The 18996-nt window shown below is 35.8% G+C and overlaps 2 protein-coding genes across 3 annotated transcripts; both read left to right on the plus strand.

The window, feature by feature from the left end:
- Positions 1-5730: 5730 nt before the first annotated feature.
- Positions 5731-6600, plus strand: LOC138909153 (uncharacterized). Its single transcript, XM_070200336.1, has 3 exons — positions 5731-6002; positions 6089-6437; positions 6496-6600. Exons 1-3 carry the CDS (start codon positions 5731-5733, stop codon positions 6598-6600), a joined length of 726 nt encoding a protein of 241 aa, XP_070056437.1.
- Positions 6601-11802: 5202 nt separating this feature from the next.
- Positions 11803-18681, plus strand: LOC104087025 (zinc finger CCCH domain-containing protein 49-like). Of its 2 annotated transcripts, none has more exons than XM_018767660.3 (5): positions 11803-12001; positions 12110-12220; positions 14003-14272; positions 14780-15003; positions 17697-18681. In XM_018767660.3, exons 2-5 carry the CDS (start codon positions 12116-12118, stop codon positions 18532-18534), a joined length of 1437 nt encoding a protein of 478 aa, XP_018623176.1. In that variant the 5' UTR covers positions 11803-12001; positions 12110-12115; the 3' UTR covers positions 18535-18681. The 2 variants fall into 2 exon arrangements, with proteins under 2 accessions (XP_018623176.1, XP_070055564.1); XM_070199463.1 differs by having other exon boundaries at positions 11827-11966.
- Positions 18682-18996: the final 315 nt, after the last annotated feature.

Below are 18996 nucleotides of genomic sequence, written 5' to 3' on the forward strand. Positions count from 1 at the left end.
CATGGAGGTGGCGCACATGCCAAGTGACGGGCGTGCGGGCGTGCACTGTGAGAATTGTGACCTGGTCAATTCCATGGCACTGTATAATGGTTCTATCTTGTTGATATCTGTATTTTCATCATGTGATAAAGTAATTGAGTTGTCACTCATGCTAGATATCATGTTTAGGCTTTATGCGGGTACTGTTGGGACCCATAATGGTCATTTCTTGCTGTTGTCTTACTGATTTCATTGATATTTCATACTGAGTCATATTCATTCATTTTATATCATATCATATCTCAGTCTCTATTGTTATTTATTGATATATCATATCATTATTTTTGGGCTTGTATCATGACACTGTGAGCCCGTGAGAGAGAGACTGAGAGATTGATGACTGAGTGAGGCCGGGGGCCTGATTATGAGTGACATTTATGGGATCGGGCTATACACCGCAATAGTTATACTGATTTATGACGCTTGGGCTAACAGAGCCCCTCCGGAGTCTATACACACCCCCAGTGAGCGTGGTTGATTATATTGAGGGGTGGATCTTCCCTGGACACAGATCTTGTCCGAAGCATTATATACCTAGAGATGGATATTCTCCATGGGCTGGATTGGCCCTATTCAGTATTGTGTGACTGATGGTTAGTGATGTATATATTCCGGGATGGATCTTCCCTGGGTCGTATAGGCCATATACAGTACTGAGTGATTGAGCATTTGAGAGTGTGAGCACATGTGGTTGTCAGCATGGTGTATCACATACAACATGTGCATTGGCATGTAGAAGTAGGGGAGTTATGTTCTTCATATCATTTAGATTTGATCAATTTTTACTATTTTGAGATATCTATCGAACTTGAAAGCATGTCTACGCTTCTGCACTGTTATTTTCTATATTTAACTATGCCGGTTGAATTCGTCACTACTTTAAGTCCAAAGTTTGGATTTGTTACTTATTGAGTTGGTTGTACTCACGCTACACCATGTACCTCGTGTGCAGATTCAGGTGCTTTCGGTTACGGCGGCTGTTGAGTGAAGAGTCGAGATCTTAGAGACTATCGAGGTAGTTACATGGCGTTCGCAGGCCTTGACTCTCCTTCATTATCTTTATTTGTATTTCAGTTCTTATTCCTCAGACATTTTAGTATGTTGTATCCTGGTATAGATGCTCATGTACTCGGTGACACCCCGATTTTGGGAGAGATTCGTATTGCGTTGTGGTTTTGTTTCAGTTTTAAAGGCTTTTTCTTAAATATTAATTACTTCCATTTAATTTTCAAAGTTTTTATTTGGTTGAACTGGTTGAGGAGTTCGCTTGACTAATTCCATGATAGGCGTCATCACGACGGTTGGTTTTGGGTCGTGACACTTATACTTTTGTATGGATATTGTGTGCCCTTGTCGGGCTTGTTCTACTATTGTTTATCATGTGCCTTTGCCGGGCGTAGTTTGTGATTGGTGATATAATGGCGGATTAATCGCTTTTGTTATTCTTTTTTATTTTTCTTTCTTTCTTTATTTTCTTTAGTAGTTTTTAGTTTATGCTATTTTTGTTCCTTTAGTATTAGTTGCTTTTGTTATTTTATTTTCATTAGTAGTTTTTAGTTATTTTATTTTTATTCTTTAGTGTTTATTTTATTTTCTTTATTAGTTTTTAGCTTATATTATTTTTATCTCTTTAGTAGTAATATATTTTTCAATAAATTATTCTTGGATTTTCTTTATGCTACGGTTCTTTCCCGAGGAATACTTTTGTGTTGAACCGGGTGACTTTTCCCTATGATGGATGGTGTGACGATTTTCTTAAGTGAATTAGTCTTATTTTGTTATGTAGAGACTTTGGATTGTTTGGTGCTAATAAAATTAGTCTCTTGTATGTGAAGTGTGAATTAAGAATACCTCTCCGAATTTTAGTTGTAAATTGAAAAAGTAAGTTGCATGGAGAAGAATAATTTTTGTGATAATTTTTTGGCTCATTTGGTGACTTTTTGCCCACTAGTTGGCATGATATTGCTCTAATTGCTTTTATTAAGAAGTGAAATTGATCCGTCTTGATTAGTTCATGCGCCATGTGTGTTAGTTTTTGTTAAAAATAATTCTTGTGTTTACTTTTATCATCTAGAACTTGCCCCGTTGGTCTTTCAATACTAATGTTAATTATGTTTGGTTGGAGGGATGACCTTAGGCATTCTTTGTGATCTTTAGAAAAACATTTTTAGCCTTTCGAGCCTACCATTGCATAAATACTATCACTAGTTAACCTCATTTGAGCCTTTAACCTTTTCTTTGGCTACATCATTACAGACCTTTACCTTTTTTTGTGAAATAATTCTCTCTTTTGAACCCGTCTCTCCTTGAATGTTAAGAATGAGGCTAAAAGCCTAAGTTGAGGGTGTTGGTGTTAATTGGGAAATGGTGAAGATGTACATTATGTGTAGAAACATATACCTCAAAGTTATTTATATGAAAATACTCAAGCTCCAAAAGAAAATAGTTGTATAAAAAAATGGACTCTTGAGAAAATTAGAGAGGTACTTTAAGGTGGTTCTATGTTGGTAACTAGATGTCAATAAGGGTTATGTGGTTTCAAAAGAAGCAAAGTACAAAAAGAAAAGAGAAATGTGAGTAGTGTTCAAGGAGGGCGTAGTCACTTGTATCCCAAATGCTTATCCTATCCTTCCCTAAGCCTACATCACAAGCTTAAAAAGTCCTTATGGGATCTCCAACCGAATGTTCTTAAATAGGCGGCGAATTAAAATAAGGGCAAGCTTATGGCATGATATTTTGTAACATTTGAAATTCTTTGTTGAGAGTGAGTGTCTTTGTGCATTTGTCCCTTGTGTTGTTATTGTAAATATGGTGATTTTGGGACTTTCTTTCTTGTGAGGGTACATGGATTATGATGGATTTGTGACATTGATATATTCCGAATTGAGTAAATTGAGCACATGTAGTACACTAGTGCTTTTGAGTCACTTCTTGAGGCTTGGTTGTTGTCACTTTATTATGTTAAAACTCCATTGCATTCTTGAAGTTGTTTTAAATGAGGGAGTTATTTGGTTGAGATTCACATGCTTGAGCCTAATTATTAGTACCACCCAAATCCATAAGTGTTATGCTTAATTGGAGAATGTGATTTGAAAATGATAGCGATGCTAATTGTGTATTGAATAGTAGAGCCTCATTGGATTTTTGGTTTTGATTTGCTTGAGGACAAGCAAAAGCTTTAAGTTGGGGGTGTTGATGAGTGGTGATTTTACCATTTATCTTAGTCTCTTTTCTTTAGTTTTTGTGACCTTTAATTATAAAATGAGGTGATTTATGGTGTGCATTGCTAGATTTTCAGGTAAATGAAGTCTCGAAGAGAAGTGAAATTAAATGAAGTGGATTCGTGCAAAAATAGTGAAAGAAGTGTGAAAATCTCTCGTAGAATCGCATCTGCGCAGAACCATCCACATCTGCGGTATCGCATCTGCGAGAAATGGTCTGCATTTGCTGAATAAGACTTGCAAGGCAGACATCACATCTGCGATTGAAGAACCGCTTCTGCGGTCGCGTTTCTGCGCTTGAAGGCCGCTTCTGCGAAGTAGTATTTTCCACCAAAAATCGCTTCTGCGAATAGTTATCCGCATCTGAGGAACCGCACCTGCAAGGATTCTTCCGCATGTGCGGTCAACGGGTTCCAGACCTGGGCAGTCTTGACAATTCACATTTTTTCCATTCCAAACCCACAAATATACGACCTAGCTTATTGAAAACATATCTTTTGCATTCTTTGGCATATCTTTGGATTATTTTTGAGTCTCTTAACCAGAGAATATAAGTTTTGGAGTTAGGCTTCTTGCACACACACTTGGATATTGAAGATTTGAAGCTTTTGGTTGAGAATTTCTTACCCGTTTATGTTCATTTCTTTATTTTCTTGCTTTGTATTGAATATTTAAGTGTGTAGCATTTTTTTCAACACTTGAATCTTGTTTATGGGAATATTCATATTTAAAGTGTGGATTAAATATCTTGTTGTGCTTATGTATTGAACGATTTTTATTTATTATGAAGTGAGCTACTGTTTCTTTAATTATTCTTGTTCTTTAATGTTTCCAAAGGGATTACTAACCCTAGGACTCGCCCATTCACTTTGAATTAATTTTGGAAAAGATAATTTGGGGTTGGAAAAGATTAATTAACAAGAACTTGAGGCGTTAACTCTCACTTTATAGATTCTACCTAGGGATATGATTGAACTACTTATAGTCATATTCGGGTGCTTAATCTCTTAATTATTTTAGGGATAATTCAATTAGGAAGTCTTGTTAGTCTTCGGAAGAAGCTAATATAGAATTATTAACCGGGGCTAATTAACATAAACTCGCTCATATTTGTAAAGTCGTAAAATACATTGGATCGTTACTTGAGTGTAATTCCCAATGCATCCATGCTTGTAGCCATTGATCATTTTACTTGCTTTCTAGGTTAGTTTACATTTTCACAATTAGTTATTAAATATTTTCTTAAAACTTTTCTAAGTGTTTGACTTAGCATAATAAGTGATAATTTTCTTACACGCCTAATCGCCTGCATATTTTTCTCTGTGGGATTCGATCCCGACTCATAATTGGGTAAATTATATTGCATACGACCGTGTCCATTTACTTTTTAGTAGTGAATTTGGACATTATCAATAGAGCTTCCGGAGGCAGTAAGAACAATGTAATTAAGCAAGAAAGTAGAATGTTATTGAGCTTTGAATATAGTACAATGTATGCTTGTCATAAAATTCGTGTTCCTCTACAATGATGGTAGAGCTCACTATTTATAGCTGCACCTAGGAAATAAGATCCTAGGATCAATCCCCTCTTAAATAACAATTATGAGGGCCATTGAAGAATGTGTAACGGTAGGCAGTTAATGCCATATTTTTTGTAACAGACCATGCACTTAATGCTATAGAATATTCTTTATTGAATACTACCAGCCGACATGAATTTATTTTGCCTTTATGAATATCATTCTCTCTGATAACAAACGATATTGTTTCCTTCGGTCCTGACTTCCTTCTGTCTTCGGCTCCGCGTGTCGCTTTCTCACATGATCATTTAATAGGAATATATTTTACCCTATACAAAATCTATTTTCTAGATGATAAAATGGAACAATTGTTAACTAACTCATGTCATTGATATAAGATACCCTCTATATGTTGATAAGAAACCCCGTGATTCAATTTGTTTAAGAGAAGAAATACAGAGGCTAGGTGAAGAAGGAAAGACATCGAAGTCATCTATAGGGTTTCAGACAAAACAAGGTAACTCTTCGGAGTTATCTAAGTCAAGAGATGTATCTATACATTTGACTTTGACATGTGGTTCGATCTCAGCCCTTGGACGAGTTTCTGATGGATTAATTAAGAACCCACCAGATTATTAGATAGACAATTGTACCACATTGGATTCCAATATTATGAAAAGTGTAAATGAGATAGGAAAGAATAAAATATAGTTAGTATGTTATTTCATAGCAAATAGAATTTAGACAGTTGTGTAGGATTTAATTATTTTTAATTTTTTTTTACATAGCTCAATATTTTATAAATACATTATCTTATACAGAAAGTAATACACAAAAAATTCTCATAGCTCTTCATTTTAAAATCTTTCATGGTATCAGAGCAATGGATCGATTCTAGACAAATCAACCTCTTTTTCTTCAATTTTATGTCTTTAAGTTTCATATTTCACCATGCCTGATACTGCAGAAACATCTGTTGTTCAATTTCCTCCTGTAAATGGTGTCAATTTCGATCCAAATCACCCCTATTTTTTTCATTCTTCAGATGCACCTGGTATGACTCTAGTCAATTTAGCTATTGATGGAAGAGGTTTTCAAGGTTTGAGAAGATCTATCCTCACTGCCCTCTCAACAAAGAATAAACCGGGGTTCATTAATGGAACATGTCCTGCTCCTGCTGCCACTTCAAAGTACTACCAGCCATGTATAGAGCCAATGATATGGTAACTTCTTGATTATTAAACTCACTATCAAAGGATATTGGAGATAATGTTCATTTACTTAAAGTCGCCAAAGATCTTTGGATCAGCTTAGAGCACAAGTTTGGGCGGTCAAATGGTGCCAAATTGTATCACCTGCGCAAAGAGCTATTTGGGTTAGTGCAAGCTACGAATGACATAGCAGGATATTTTACTAAACTCAAACGTTTATGGGATGAACTAGATTCACTAAACTGTGACGTCAAATGCATATACACTTGTGTTTGTGATGGTAAACAGAAATTTGAGAAGTCTTTGGAGGATGAAAGGCTCATTCAATTCCTTATGGGATTGAATGATGTCTACAGTCAAACAAGGGTAAACAATTTAATGATGAATCCATTACCAAACATCAACCATGCATATTCTCCTTTTCTCCAGGATGAAAATCAGAGAGAGGTTTATGCAAACCCTCTAATTTCTTACTGATTCTTGATCCTTCATGGTTGCCAATCAGAACAATTTTGCAGGACAAGGGAACTATTCACAAAAATCTAGAAAGCAAGCACAAAGGAATTTTTCACAGTCTCAAAGATCAGCAAATAACTTGCAGAAAACATGAAACATAGCTCAAAGGAACACAATTTCCAAAGGAAAGAAAATCAGATTTAACCCTAATATATCTTGCACCTAATGTAAGAAGATAGAGCAATCTGTAGGGGATTGCTATAGAATCATAAATTTCCCTAATGATTTTGAATTTACCAATGCTAAAGGTAATCAATTTCAAGTCAGGAGCAATGAGGTATTTTCCGGGGAACAAAGAGATGATACCAACAACAGTTATAATTAAGCAATGAATCAATACCTTTCAAAAGAATATTTTTCACAGTTAGTTCAGTTAATTAAGAAAGTTAAGGTTGCAGATTCAGGAAGTTCTACTTCAGAAATTAATGCAAATGTAGTTGCTGGTACTATTATCAAATACACTAGTTCTTATTTTCTGTTTTTAATTCCAGCACTTGGATCATTGATTCAGGAGCATTAGAACACATGTGTTTTGATTCAAATACTTTTATATCTTTAACTTCACTACTTGTTCCCTTACATATAAATCTTCCCAAATCTTTCAAAGTAATAGTCACTCGTACAGGAAGAATCTCAATCCTTCCTGATTTTGTCTTAGAGAATGTCCTACATGTACCTAGTTTCATATACAATCTGCTATCTGTTAATAGGTTTTGCATGCAGTTTCATTATATAATCTCACTCACTTATAGTCAATGTTTGTTGCAGGCCCATTTAATGAAGAGGCCTCAAGTTTTTGATGAAGTAAGAGAAGGCATATACCTATTGGAACCTAGTGCTATTCGGACTAGTTCAAAGGAATTATAGTTTTAGTTTCAAAACATAGTAGTTTTAATCATGTTCCAGTATCTTTTCCTTTATCTGCAAGTGCAGTTTTTGATGTACATATTTGGCACATTAGACTGGGACATTTGCCCTTTTCATCAATGAAGCATCTCGGTTTTATTTCATTTCCTCCTAATTTTGAATGTTTATGTGATGTTTGTCCTAAGGCTAGGAAAACTAGAGTGCCTTTTCCTTTGAGTCAAATCAAATTAAAAAAAGTATTTGATAATTGGGATCCTTATAAGATTCCCACTTATAATGGTTTCAAATATTTTTTAACTGTGGTAGATGATTACAGAGGTACATGGACCTTTCTATTAAGTACCAAGAGTAATGCCTTTGTAGTTTTGAATAACCTTTTAACAATGGTTGAAAGATAATTTGGGGTCAAAATACAGAAAATAAGAACTCACAATGCATTTGAGCTTGGAAAAGAAACTCAAGAGGCTGCATTTCTTAGTTCTCAAGGGATACTTTATCAAACATCTTGTGTTACAACACCTCGACAAAATGGGATAGTTAAGAGAAAATACATGCATCTTTTGGAAATAGCAAGGGCATTACTTTTTCAATCACAAGTACATATTCCCTTTTGGGGAGAATGTTTGTTATCTGCCACATATTTGATTAACAGATTACCATCTAAAGTTCTTAAAGGACAGACACCTTACTCGATTTTGTTGAACCATTCAGCCTCTTATCAGTTTTTCAAGAGTTTTGATTGTCTCTGTTATGTGTCTACATTATCAAATGGGAGAAGTAAATTTGATCTAAGGGCAAAGGCTTGTGTGTTTTTAGGATATTCTTTAGGACAAAAGGATATAAAGTGTTGGAAATATATACAAAGAAGATTATTGTATCTAGGGAGGTTCACTTTTATGAAGACAAATTTCCCTTTACCTCAAACATTTCACCTTCAAATTGTGTTTTCCCCATTCCTACACTTTCAGATACTACACCTAGCAGCTTTTCTTCAAGTCCTGAGTTGATTGATCCTATCATACCTAGTTATCCTAGTCCAACCAGGTTTTCATCATATCAAATTCCTCATTCTCCTACACCTAATACTTCTGGAATGACTGATCCTATCATACCTAGTTCTCCTAGTCCAGTCAGGATTTCATCACCTCATACTCCTCGTTCTCCTGCACCTAATACTTCTAGACACAATAATACCCCTACACCAGATCTCAGAAAATCAACTAGAGTTACTAAGTGGCCAAGTCATCTGAAAGATTTTATCTACAATAATATATACCTAACAAAGTTGACTTCCACCTGCTTTGCCCAGCCTAGTCAGCCTAAAATCTATTCTTTTGGAGCACTTTTCTCAACATAATCAGCAGACGATACAATCCATTTCAGAAGTTTATGAACCTACTAGTTTTTCTCAAGCATCTATGCATCCAGGTTGGCAAAAGGCCATGTCTACAAAACTTGAATCTTTGGAAGCAAACCATACTTGGGATGCAGCTCCCTTGCCAAAAGAAAAGAAGGCTTTACCTTGTATATGGGTTTACAAGGTAAGACACAACTTAGATGGCAGCATTGAGAGACTTAAAGCACGACTGGTTGTTAGGGGGGATATTCAGAGAGAAGGGATAGACTACACTAAGACTTTCTCTCCCGTGGTTAGAATGACTACTATACGTTGTTTGTTATCAGTAACAATCAAGAAAGGTTGGCCAATTTACCACTTGGACGTGGACAATGTATTCTTACATGGGGATTTGCAAGAAGAAGTTTTTATGAAGTTTCCCTCAAGTTTATCCTCTCCTAGCCCTAATCATGTGTGTTTGCTCAGAAAATCTTTATATGGTTTAAAGCAAGCTTCCCGACAATGGTATGCTCGGCTTGCAGAGGCTTTGAGCTTCAAAGGATATTCATCTTCGCGAAACAATTATTCTTTATTTTTGTAAGAAGCAGGGTGATCTAATTTGTTTTGTCGCAATTTATGTGGAAGGCATCATTAATAGTGGAAACAATCAAGAGGAAATCACAACACTAATTGTTTTTCTTAATTCTGAATTCAAAGTCAAAGATTTAGGACATTTACATTATTTCCTAGGTACGAAAATTCTGAGGGAAGCACAGGGAATAATAATTTGTCAAAAAAAATTCACCTTGGATTTGCTGAAGGAGTTTGATGTTTCTGCTTTGCCTTGTGTTTCTTCACCCCTCGAGTCATCCTCCAAGTTATATGCAGATGAATGGCCTTTTCTTTAAGATTCTATTGTCTACATACACCTTGTTGGGAAGCTGAATTATCTTACCCACACTCGACACGTTCTCTCTTTTGCTGTATTGAAGTTGAGTCATTATATGCAAAGTCCTCGACCTTCACATTTATCGGCAGCACTTCGTGTATTGCATTGTTTACGCTCAGATCCAGGTCAGGGGATCATTTTACACTCCAATCCTACACTCAATCTGCTTGTTTTTTGTGATGCAGATTGGGCTTCATGCCCGGAGACTCTGAGATCTATGAGTGGTTTCTATATCACTCTTGGAGGTTCACCGATTGCTGGAAATCGAAGAAACAAACATCAGTGTCTTTGTCTTTCGCTGAGGCAGAGTATCGCTCCATGCGCCAAGTAGTTTACGAATTGACTTGGTTCACCCGTCTTCTCAGCGACATCTCTGTTTTACCATCTTTGTTGGTACTAGTTCTCTCTGACAACAAAGCATCGTTTCACATCGCTCGGAACCTCTTTTTACATGAGAGGACAAAACACGTGGAACTAGATGGCCACTTCGTCCAACAACAGTTCCTTTCAGGGTTGATTACTCTCTCATATGTACCTTCATCGACCCATCTGGCCGATCTATTTACCAAATCGATGTCAGGACCTTCACACAAATTTCTTCTCACCAAGTTGGGCGTAACTTTATTACCCTCCAACTTGGGAGGTGTGTGTGTGTGTTGAGAAGAAACCCCATGATTCAATTTGTTCAAGAGAAGAAATACAGAGGCTAGGTTAAGAAGAAAAAACATCGAAGTCATCTATAGGGTTTCAGACACAACAAGGTAACTCTTCGGAGTTATCTAAGTCAAGAGATGTATCTACACATTTGAATATGACACGTGGTTCGATCTCAGCCCTTGAACGAGTTTCTGATGGATTAAATAAGAACCCTTCAGATTATTAGATAGACAGTTGTACCACATTGGATTCCAATATTATGAAATGTGTAAATGAGATAGGAAGGAATAAAATTTGGTTAGTTTGTTATTTCATAGCAAATAGAATTTAGACAATTGTATAGGATTTGATTATTCTTTCTGTTTTTTTACATAACTCAATATTTTATAAATACATTATCTTGTACAGAAAGTAATACACAGAAAATTCTCCTAGCTCTTCATTTTAGAATCCTTCACTATAAAAGAAATTAGAGAACGAGCCCAAAATCACCCTATGCCGTTAGGTTTAGACTTAAAATCATCTATATTCTTTTATATGTAGCACTAATAGTCCTCCTTCTGTTTTAAAATGGTATATTTATAATCTCTTCACTAATCAACATTAACTTTTAATAGAAAAATAGTTGATGGATATGTTATTCAAACTAAATATAAATAAAAGAATCAATAATACCTTATACTAGAAATTTGAAGAACATATAATCATGACGATAACATCAACTAAGAAACAAAATGAAATTTATTCATATAACATTAATCATATTGTAATTTACTCATGCATGATATCAACAAATAACAAAGGAAAAAAAAATTATTTGCGTAACTTTAACAATAATTTTCCTTATTCCTATCATTTTTTTATAGCAATGATTTTCACCATATCGAAAGTAGAAAAGATTATCTAATTTTTGTTGGAATATGGAGAAAACGATTATGTTATTAGAGAAGGGACTAAAAGTGCACCAATATGATGAACAATTAGGACCATTAATCTTTGATGTGAAAGAATAGGTATGTCTTTGAATCTAAGCTCAAAGACGAGGGATGATTTTGGGCTTTTCAAGTTTTTAGGTTGCCGAATTGACAAGCGACACTGAAGTCGCCGAATGCACGAGCGACCTAACATTTAGGAATGTTAACGCTCTATGTGAAAGAATATGGATGACTTTGAATCTAAGCTCAAAGATGAGGGATGATTTTGGGTTTTTTAAGAAAATAATTGGAAAAATAACACTGTATAGTCACTTTCAAAATAATAGCCGAAAAAAATATATTTTTTGTATATGTATTCTGTATGTTATATACAAATATTATTCAAATTTTATATATTTTTTCGATTACCAAATATAAATAATTTCTGACGGGGCTAAAAGTGAAAAAAACCCAAAATAATTGGGGTCGCCTGATATATAGGCGAGAGTCGCCGAATACACAGGCGACCTAGTGTTATATTGTAGTACTCCATCAGTCCATCTCTTCAAAATTGGGGTCGTTCTGCTATTTATAAAACTTGTGGGAATATATTTTTCCTCCTCTTTTCTTTTTCACACAGTAGTGCGTTTTTTCCTGCTCGTCCCTTTAGCTCCGCCGCCGTATTTCCTCCACCGCCACCGTATTTCCTCCACCGTCACTGTATTTCTTCCACCGCCGTAAGTTCCGCCGCTGTATAAATCAATCTAATTAGGTCCGTTCTATTTGCTATATATTATTTAGCAAATTAATAAATGTATTGCAGTGTATTTGTTTGAAATAAAAAAGCTTCAATTAATCCTTTTTTTATTTATAAATTTAGTAATAAATGGCGCATAGGTTGCTGAGAGATGCAGAAGCAGATGGATGGGAACGATCTGATTTTCCGATTATTTGTGAGTCTTGTCTTGGAGATAGTCCTTACGTACGAATGGTAATATTTTTAACTTTTTCTTTCCGTTAATTTTTCCTTTATTGAGTTTAAGTTCTATCACGGTGGAATTGATCCCTCTTTTTTTGTTAGTGAGGTGGAATCTAGCAACTTATTTTGTGCTAAATTTCTCCCAATTTATTGAGCTTCTCCATCCAAATCTAGTTGATTTTGGTTTTAAAAGGTCACCTTTTTGTTATTTTCTTCCTATGCATCGGAAGGTATTTTACATTTATACCACCAACTGAGACAAAACAACATCTGCCTAAGCCTTCGTAGGCAGGTAACTACTGTGTGCTAGTGGAGGTAGTACCTGGTGGAATAGGCGAGGTGCGCGCAAGCTGGCCCGACAATACCGTCCCAAAAAAAGAAGAGATAAAACAGTGTGCTAGCAGGGAGGACACTGGCATGAAAGCTGGACATAATTTGAGGCCTAGGGTGTGTTTGGTACGAAGTAAAATATTTTTCAATTTTCTCATGTTTGGTTGACTTAAATGTTTTGGAAAACATTTTCCTCATGAACTAATTGGATTTTCAAAACTCTTTTTCAACCTTCTCCACCCTATTCCCCATCCCCACTCACCCCATCCATCCCACACCCACTCACCCCATCCATCCCCACTCACCCCATCCCCTCACCAACCAAACGAGGAAAAATAAGTGATAAAACCACTCATTTTCCATAAAAAATAATTTCCTTCGTACCAAACACACCCCTAGTCTTCCCAGGTTCTCCCTAATCGCTTGGGCAAGGTGGCAAAAAGATTAAAGAGAAAAAGCTTAACTTTGGTAAACACAAACTAATGTTTGAAAAATAACTTGCTGAAGTTATCTTCTTTTTTCTTTGTATTTTTTGTGGTAACCAAGAAATCCGTTGTGTCTACTTCGACATTCTATGGATAATGGGCTTGCCCTCTACCCTTTTCCACTTAAATACTAGACCTGGTTCACAATCAAGGATTCAAACTCGTGACGTGCACCTACCACACATCCTGTTTTGTACTAACTTGAGGAAGTTATCTGTCTTAATTTTTGATAAATGTAGCATTATTACCTTGATATAATATCCAGCAGTGCATTTCTGTGTCTTTGGGATTTCATATATCAGGAATCAGGGTTGCAGAGAACTAAGTTTCCGTCAGCAGTTTTATTGATGATGGAACAATTTGTTACTCACAGAAGGATTTGCATTTCTACTGGGTAAAACTAAAATAAGCAGGGCAGCTTTATTCAAATAAGGAACTAGAAAGTGTAGCTTTTGACATCAAATCGAACTTTAAAGGTCATAGCGTCGTTCTTTTATTCACAGTGGCCCAAGGGATTCTCATATGCCTCATTTTTTCACTGAAGTGATTATAACGTGTGAGGAAGCTGGCTGCTCATATTTAATAGAGACAACGAGTTAACTTATTTTCCTTAAGTCATAGGGGAAGAACGAGTGATCTTATTTTCATAGAGGAAAAGGTTGCTGACCCTCACTATAGTCCTTGTATAATGATTATTGATTGAGGTTATATACTTCCTTGGATCACGTTATTAACATAATAGATTCTAAATTCAGTTTACATGTTGTTAACCAAGGACAACTTTTCCAAATTTAAAGTTGTATCCTGCCTTATTGCTTCTACTAGCCTTTCTATTGTCAAAAGGGCCTTCTTCATACAAGTAATAGTGATTAATCTTAGTTTTATGACGTGGTTACTGCTGCCCCCTTATTGTCAATTCACCTTTTCCTTTCCATGCTTAAGTATTGATTATTTTGATCTTGCCATTGTTTCCTTACAGACAAAAGCAGATTATGACAAGGAGTGCAAGATATGCACACGACCCTTCACAGTGTTCAGATGGAGGCCTGGTCGAGATGCAAGATACAAAAAATCTGAGATCTGTCAGACCTGCAGCAAGTTGAAGAATGTTTGTCAAGTTTGTCTTTTGGATCTTGAGTATGGTTTGCCAGTTCAGGTCCGAGACACTGCTCTCAGTATCAATTCGAATGATGCAATTCCCAAGAGTGACGTTAATAGAGAATATTTTGCGGAGGAGCATGACCGCAGGGTATGTGAAGTTTCAACCGGAAGCTTATTTTTTGTTATAACATGCATGTGTGCACCACCTGCATATTCACAGTTTACATGCATAAAAAGATCATACTTTTGTTCAAACATTTGTCCTTCACTTTGTCTTTTATTATTGTTCCTCTCTCTCTCTCTCTCTCTCTCTCTCTCTCTCTCTCTCTCTCTCTCTCTCTCTCTCTCCCCCACCCCTTCATATACTGTTTACTACTGAAGACATCTGCTTGTTCCTATACTATCAGTGAACAAATATTTACTGGTGACTTTGAGGGTGCAAAAGTGGATTAGCCTATTTGAGAATTTGCTGAATCTTTGAGCCGAAATTTTCTTTTAGCCCAGAAGTGATTTATTGGGGTTGTGTTATTATTGGGTTTTCTTCCTTCCTCACCCCTAGGGAGGAGTACATCATTTGCTTCAGCCAAAACTGTTGTATGCTAATCACTCAGGATTTTCTAATTTTTTCTGTCGACTTACAAATCTTTCTGACCAGGCGAGAGCAGGGATAGATTACGAATCTTCATATGGGAAAGCTCGTCCAAATGACACTATTTTGAAGCTCCAAAGAACAACTCCATACTACAAGAGGAATCGGGCACATGTTTGTAGTTTCTTTATACGTGGTCAATGTACAAGAGGTTTGGAGTGCCCTTATAGGCATGAAATGCCTGAGACTGGGGAGTTGTCACAGCAAAACATTAAGGACCGTTATTACGGGTATGTGCAACCTAATCTTTATCCTGTCAATTTGAATGCTATTCGTTTTCTTTTTCAATGTTCGTTTGACTCTGGATATGTCTACTCCGCATGTAGGTTTTCTGTTTTGTAGTAGAAGTAGACATAATATTGACATTTAATCTCCTGGTGTCAACCGTTGATATGTGCCTTTTAAATATTGGCTGTTTAGAGTATATTCCCTTGTAACTTGGGTGGTCTATTCCTTTTTGACTGTACTATATTCATCCCAGTGAACACCCAATAAAAATAAAATAGCTTTTTCAAATCCTCGCACTCTTCCCAACCATGGAGTTTAAAAAGAAAATAAAGGTTTTGCTTGTTCATACTTTTTGTTGAAAAGAAAATAAAGGTTTTGCTTGTTCATACTTTTTGTTGAGGACTGTGTTGCATAATATTTTCTGAAATAAACAAAATATTTTTTCCTAAAACCTCGTCCAATGTTAATTTATACTATATTAAAGCACGAAGGCCCTTAGAGAAATGTCGTTCGCCCTTTTTACCCTTTTAAAATAGAGTTCACACTAGATAAAATAGTCTTTTAATTATTTCCCTATTATTGAGGAATAGTCACTTAACTTTTTTCTAATATTTAAAAATAATTATTTAATTATATTCCTAATATTTAGGACTTTAATTTTCAATTCTTTCCTTTTCTATAATTCATACACTTTCAACTCCATTTAAATTTAAGAATATTAAATACAAACTAGGAAAGTTTCCACAACTTTCAATTTAGGAGTATTTTTTCTTCTAACTTTTGTAGACCGTTTGCCTTTTCTTTTATTAGAATATCTTTGAGCTTAGTACTAAATCTTTTCAAAAGATATAATTTTAGGAGTACAAATTAGCTGACTAAGTAATATTAATGCATATACCATTTTATACGTGAAAACAAAATAGTAAAAACAAAATGAGGTTACAATTGGCCGAAAAATTGTTTATGTATGTTTATGGAAGTAAAAAATAAATACAACAGAATATAAGGAATCATAAAAAATAAAAATAAAAAAGCAAAATATTTTTTCTGAAATTTTGCCAGAAAAATATTTTTAGAAAAAACAAACAATTAAATTATTTTTTTGGATTAAATTGGACTTACTTTTAAAAAGTCGTTATTTGAAAGAGAACTGATTATAGACACATAAGAAATTTAAAACGCTACATATATGGAAATTGATGAAAAGAATAAATTCTAATTCTGATCTTAACTTGAATTTCATATTCTAACTCATTCCAAGAAGTATGAACATAGTCCTTTCATAATCAAACAATTGCAAGTAATACTACTGCAATCATATACTCTTGCTTTCCATAGAAAACAACATTTGGATGCATCCAAATGAAAAATCTATTAACAAAAAAATAATAATCTAGGATGCATGATTATGTATTTAGACAAAGAAAGAATTGTAGATTAACCATACTGTAGTGGTTGATTTAATTTATTTTTGCAATAATAATTTATTCTTTTCTAATATGTTGGAACAATTCCTATGTAGTATTTATTAAAGCAATAGAACAATTTGCATTTTGATAGAGAGAAAAAGATGTCTTTGTAAGTTAGTCGATCATATTTTTGTTTTTTTAAGAATGAATTTAAAACTATAGCGCGTACTCTAATACTAGTATCTAATAGACAAGTAATCTAACCATCTAAAATCAAATAATAAGTAATAGTTAAGGTTCTATTTGTACTAGGAACAAAAGGGACATACAAGATGGATGGAAAGACTTTTGATAATTGGCTTAATCAGGGAAACTACAGATAGAAAAGAATATACCTATCCTATGGATCCGTCATCCAAGGAATGAGCTTCTCTAGAGGCAAATCCTGTGGAATGCACTCGGCAACAGCAGCTGATTCAACAGCCATGCTGGCCTTTTCCTTTTGTTTTAATCCTTTGCTAGTTTTGAACAAATGGAGATGAAAGTAGTTGCTTGATGACACACGTGGTTAAGGACTATGTTGCCTTGAATTTGATGATGCATGGCTGAACTTGTACGTGCACCTCAATATAGTCTCGAGACTAAGCCACATTTTTTCCTAATTTTTAATGTTATCACAACAAATATCTCTGTCCATGTAAATGACCATTCACATTCTCAGTTGAGAAGATTTCATAGTGAAAAATCAGAGACATTTTAACCTTAATTTGCTCGCCTATTAGTCATATCCTCGCATCAGTGTTGATGATTTTTTCATTTATTTATCAAAATCAGTGCTAATGATCTTTTAGTTTCTTTATTTCCTAAATAAGAAACCTTCGGAAAATCAGACACCTCAATAAACATCCATATCTGGCACCCTTAACGAGTCTAGGTAGCATTCATGTCGAGTATATCAGAGAAGGTGGGACTAGCAAGGTCGCCCTAACACCATAGTTCGCCTTCTAGATTAAGTTAGGCAAGATTGGAAGGATCCATTTCTTCTCATACTCTAAGCAGCTAATGCCACACCATTTTACGTCTTTGAAATATCCACCTGTTCTTGTCTCTTTAGGTTCACATCGTGACTAGATATTAACATCTTGTTGAATGTTCTCTTTCCTGAAGATTTATTGTCCTAATGATCTTCATTAACTTAAAAGAGCTATATTACTATCTTATTCATGTTTTTGGCTTATGTTGTGGCTCAAGAAGTGTTTTCATTATGTTACCTGCAATGCTTGCAGAGTTAATGATCCCGTGGCTATGAAGCTACTGAATAAGGCAGGTGAAATGCCTTCATTGGAGCCCCCAGATGATGAGAGCATTAGAACCCTCTATGTGGGTGGTGTTGATGCAAGAATCAGCGAGCAGGATCTAAGGGACCACTTTTATGCACATGGAGAAATCGAGTCCATTAAAATGGTGTTGCAGCGTGGTTGTGCTTTTGTAACCTACACGACAAGAGAAGGTGCAGAGAAGGCGGCCGAGGAACTAGCGAACAGGCTAGTGATAAAAGGCTTGAGACTGAAACTTCTCTGGGGGAGACCACAAGCTCCTAAACCAGAGACCGAGCTGTCTGATGAAGCAAGACAGCAGGCTGCTGTGTCACACAGTGGATTGTTGCCCAGAGCTGTCATATCACAACAGCAGAATCAGCTTCCTCCACCCCCAGGCACACAGGAACAACCCCCACCGATGCCATACTTCAACATTCCGCCAATGCCTCAGCAAGAAAGAGCATATTATCCGTCAATGGATCCTCAGAGGATGGGTGCTGTAGTTCCATCTCAGGAGGGGGCTTCTAGTTCAGCTACGGGGTCAGGTCCTGAAAACAAGAGTGGTTCTGAGAAACAACCACAAGTACAGCAGCATTATGCGTATCCACCAGCACCTCCACCTCAAGGTCAATTTTACCCGCCTTACTATCCACCCTATGGCTATATGCCTCCACCACTGCCTCAACATTATCAGCAGTATCCCCCGCCTTATCAAGCTGCCAGACCTCCACCACCTCCTGCTGGTGAGCAAGCAGCTTATCAGCAGAAGCCTCAACCAGCAGTACCGGCAGCACAGCAACCTTAATTCAGTTTTGTCCAGCTGCTCCGATCAAGAAGAATCTATGTAAACTGACGTTTTATATTTTCAGTACTGCAAAAGAATTATTACTATGCGAGCCATTTGAATTGAGTATTTGATTCTGTTTTGCCAATGCAAATTTCTATTGTATTAGGTGCCTCTGTTGCAGTCGTTCATTTCTCTTCAAGCTTTGATTCATTCTCTCTATACTCTTGTCTCCTTCAGCCTTAGAACCGAGACTAACTACAGTTTCTCATCATTTTTCTGAACTTTACATTCTTACTGCATGTTCGAAAGTTTATTTTCGAGTTTCCTGCTATTGGTCCATGTTCCTTGGGAAATAAAAGAAAATTTCTCACTGAATTTGGAACCTCTATGTCTTAATATTGAGACACGGCCAGTTAAGTAATGTAGTTTGGTTTATGCACGGGGGGTATTTGGATAAATTTGTTACACCTTACTACAGGA

The sequence above is a fragment of the Nicotiana tomentosiformis genome, chromosome 4 (genome assembly GCF_000390325.3).
Source record: "Nicotiana tomentosiformis chromosome 4, ASM39032v3, whole genome shotgun sequence".
Classification (NCBI taxonomy): domain Eukaryota; kingdom Viridiplantae; phylum Streptophyta; class Magnoliopsida; order Solanales; family Solanaceae; genus Nicotiana; species Nicotiana tomentosiformis.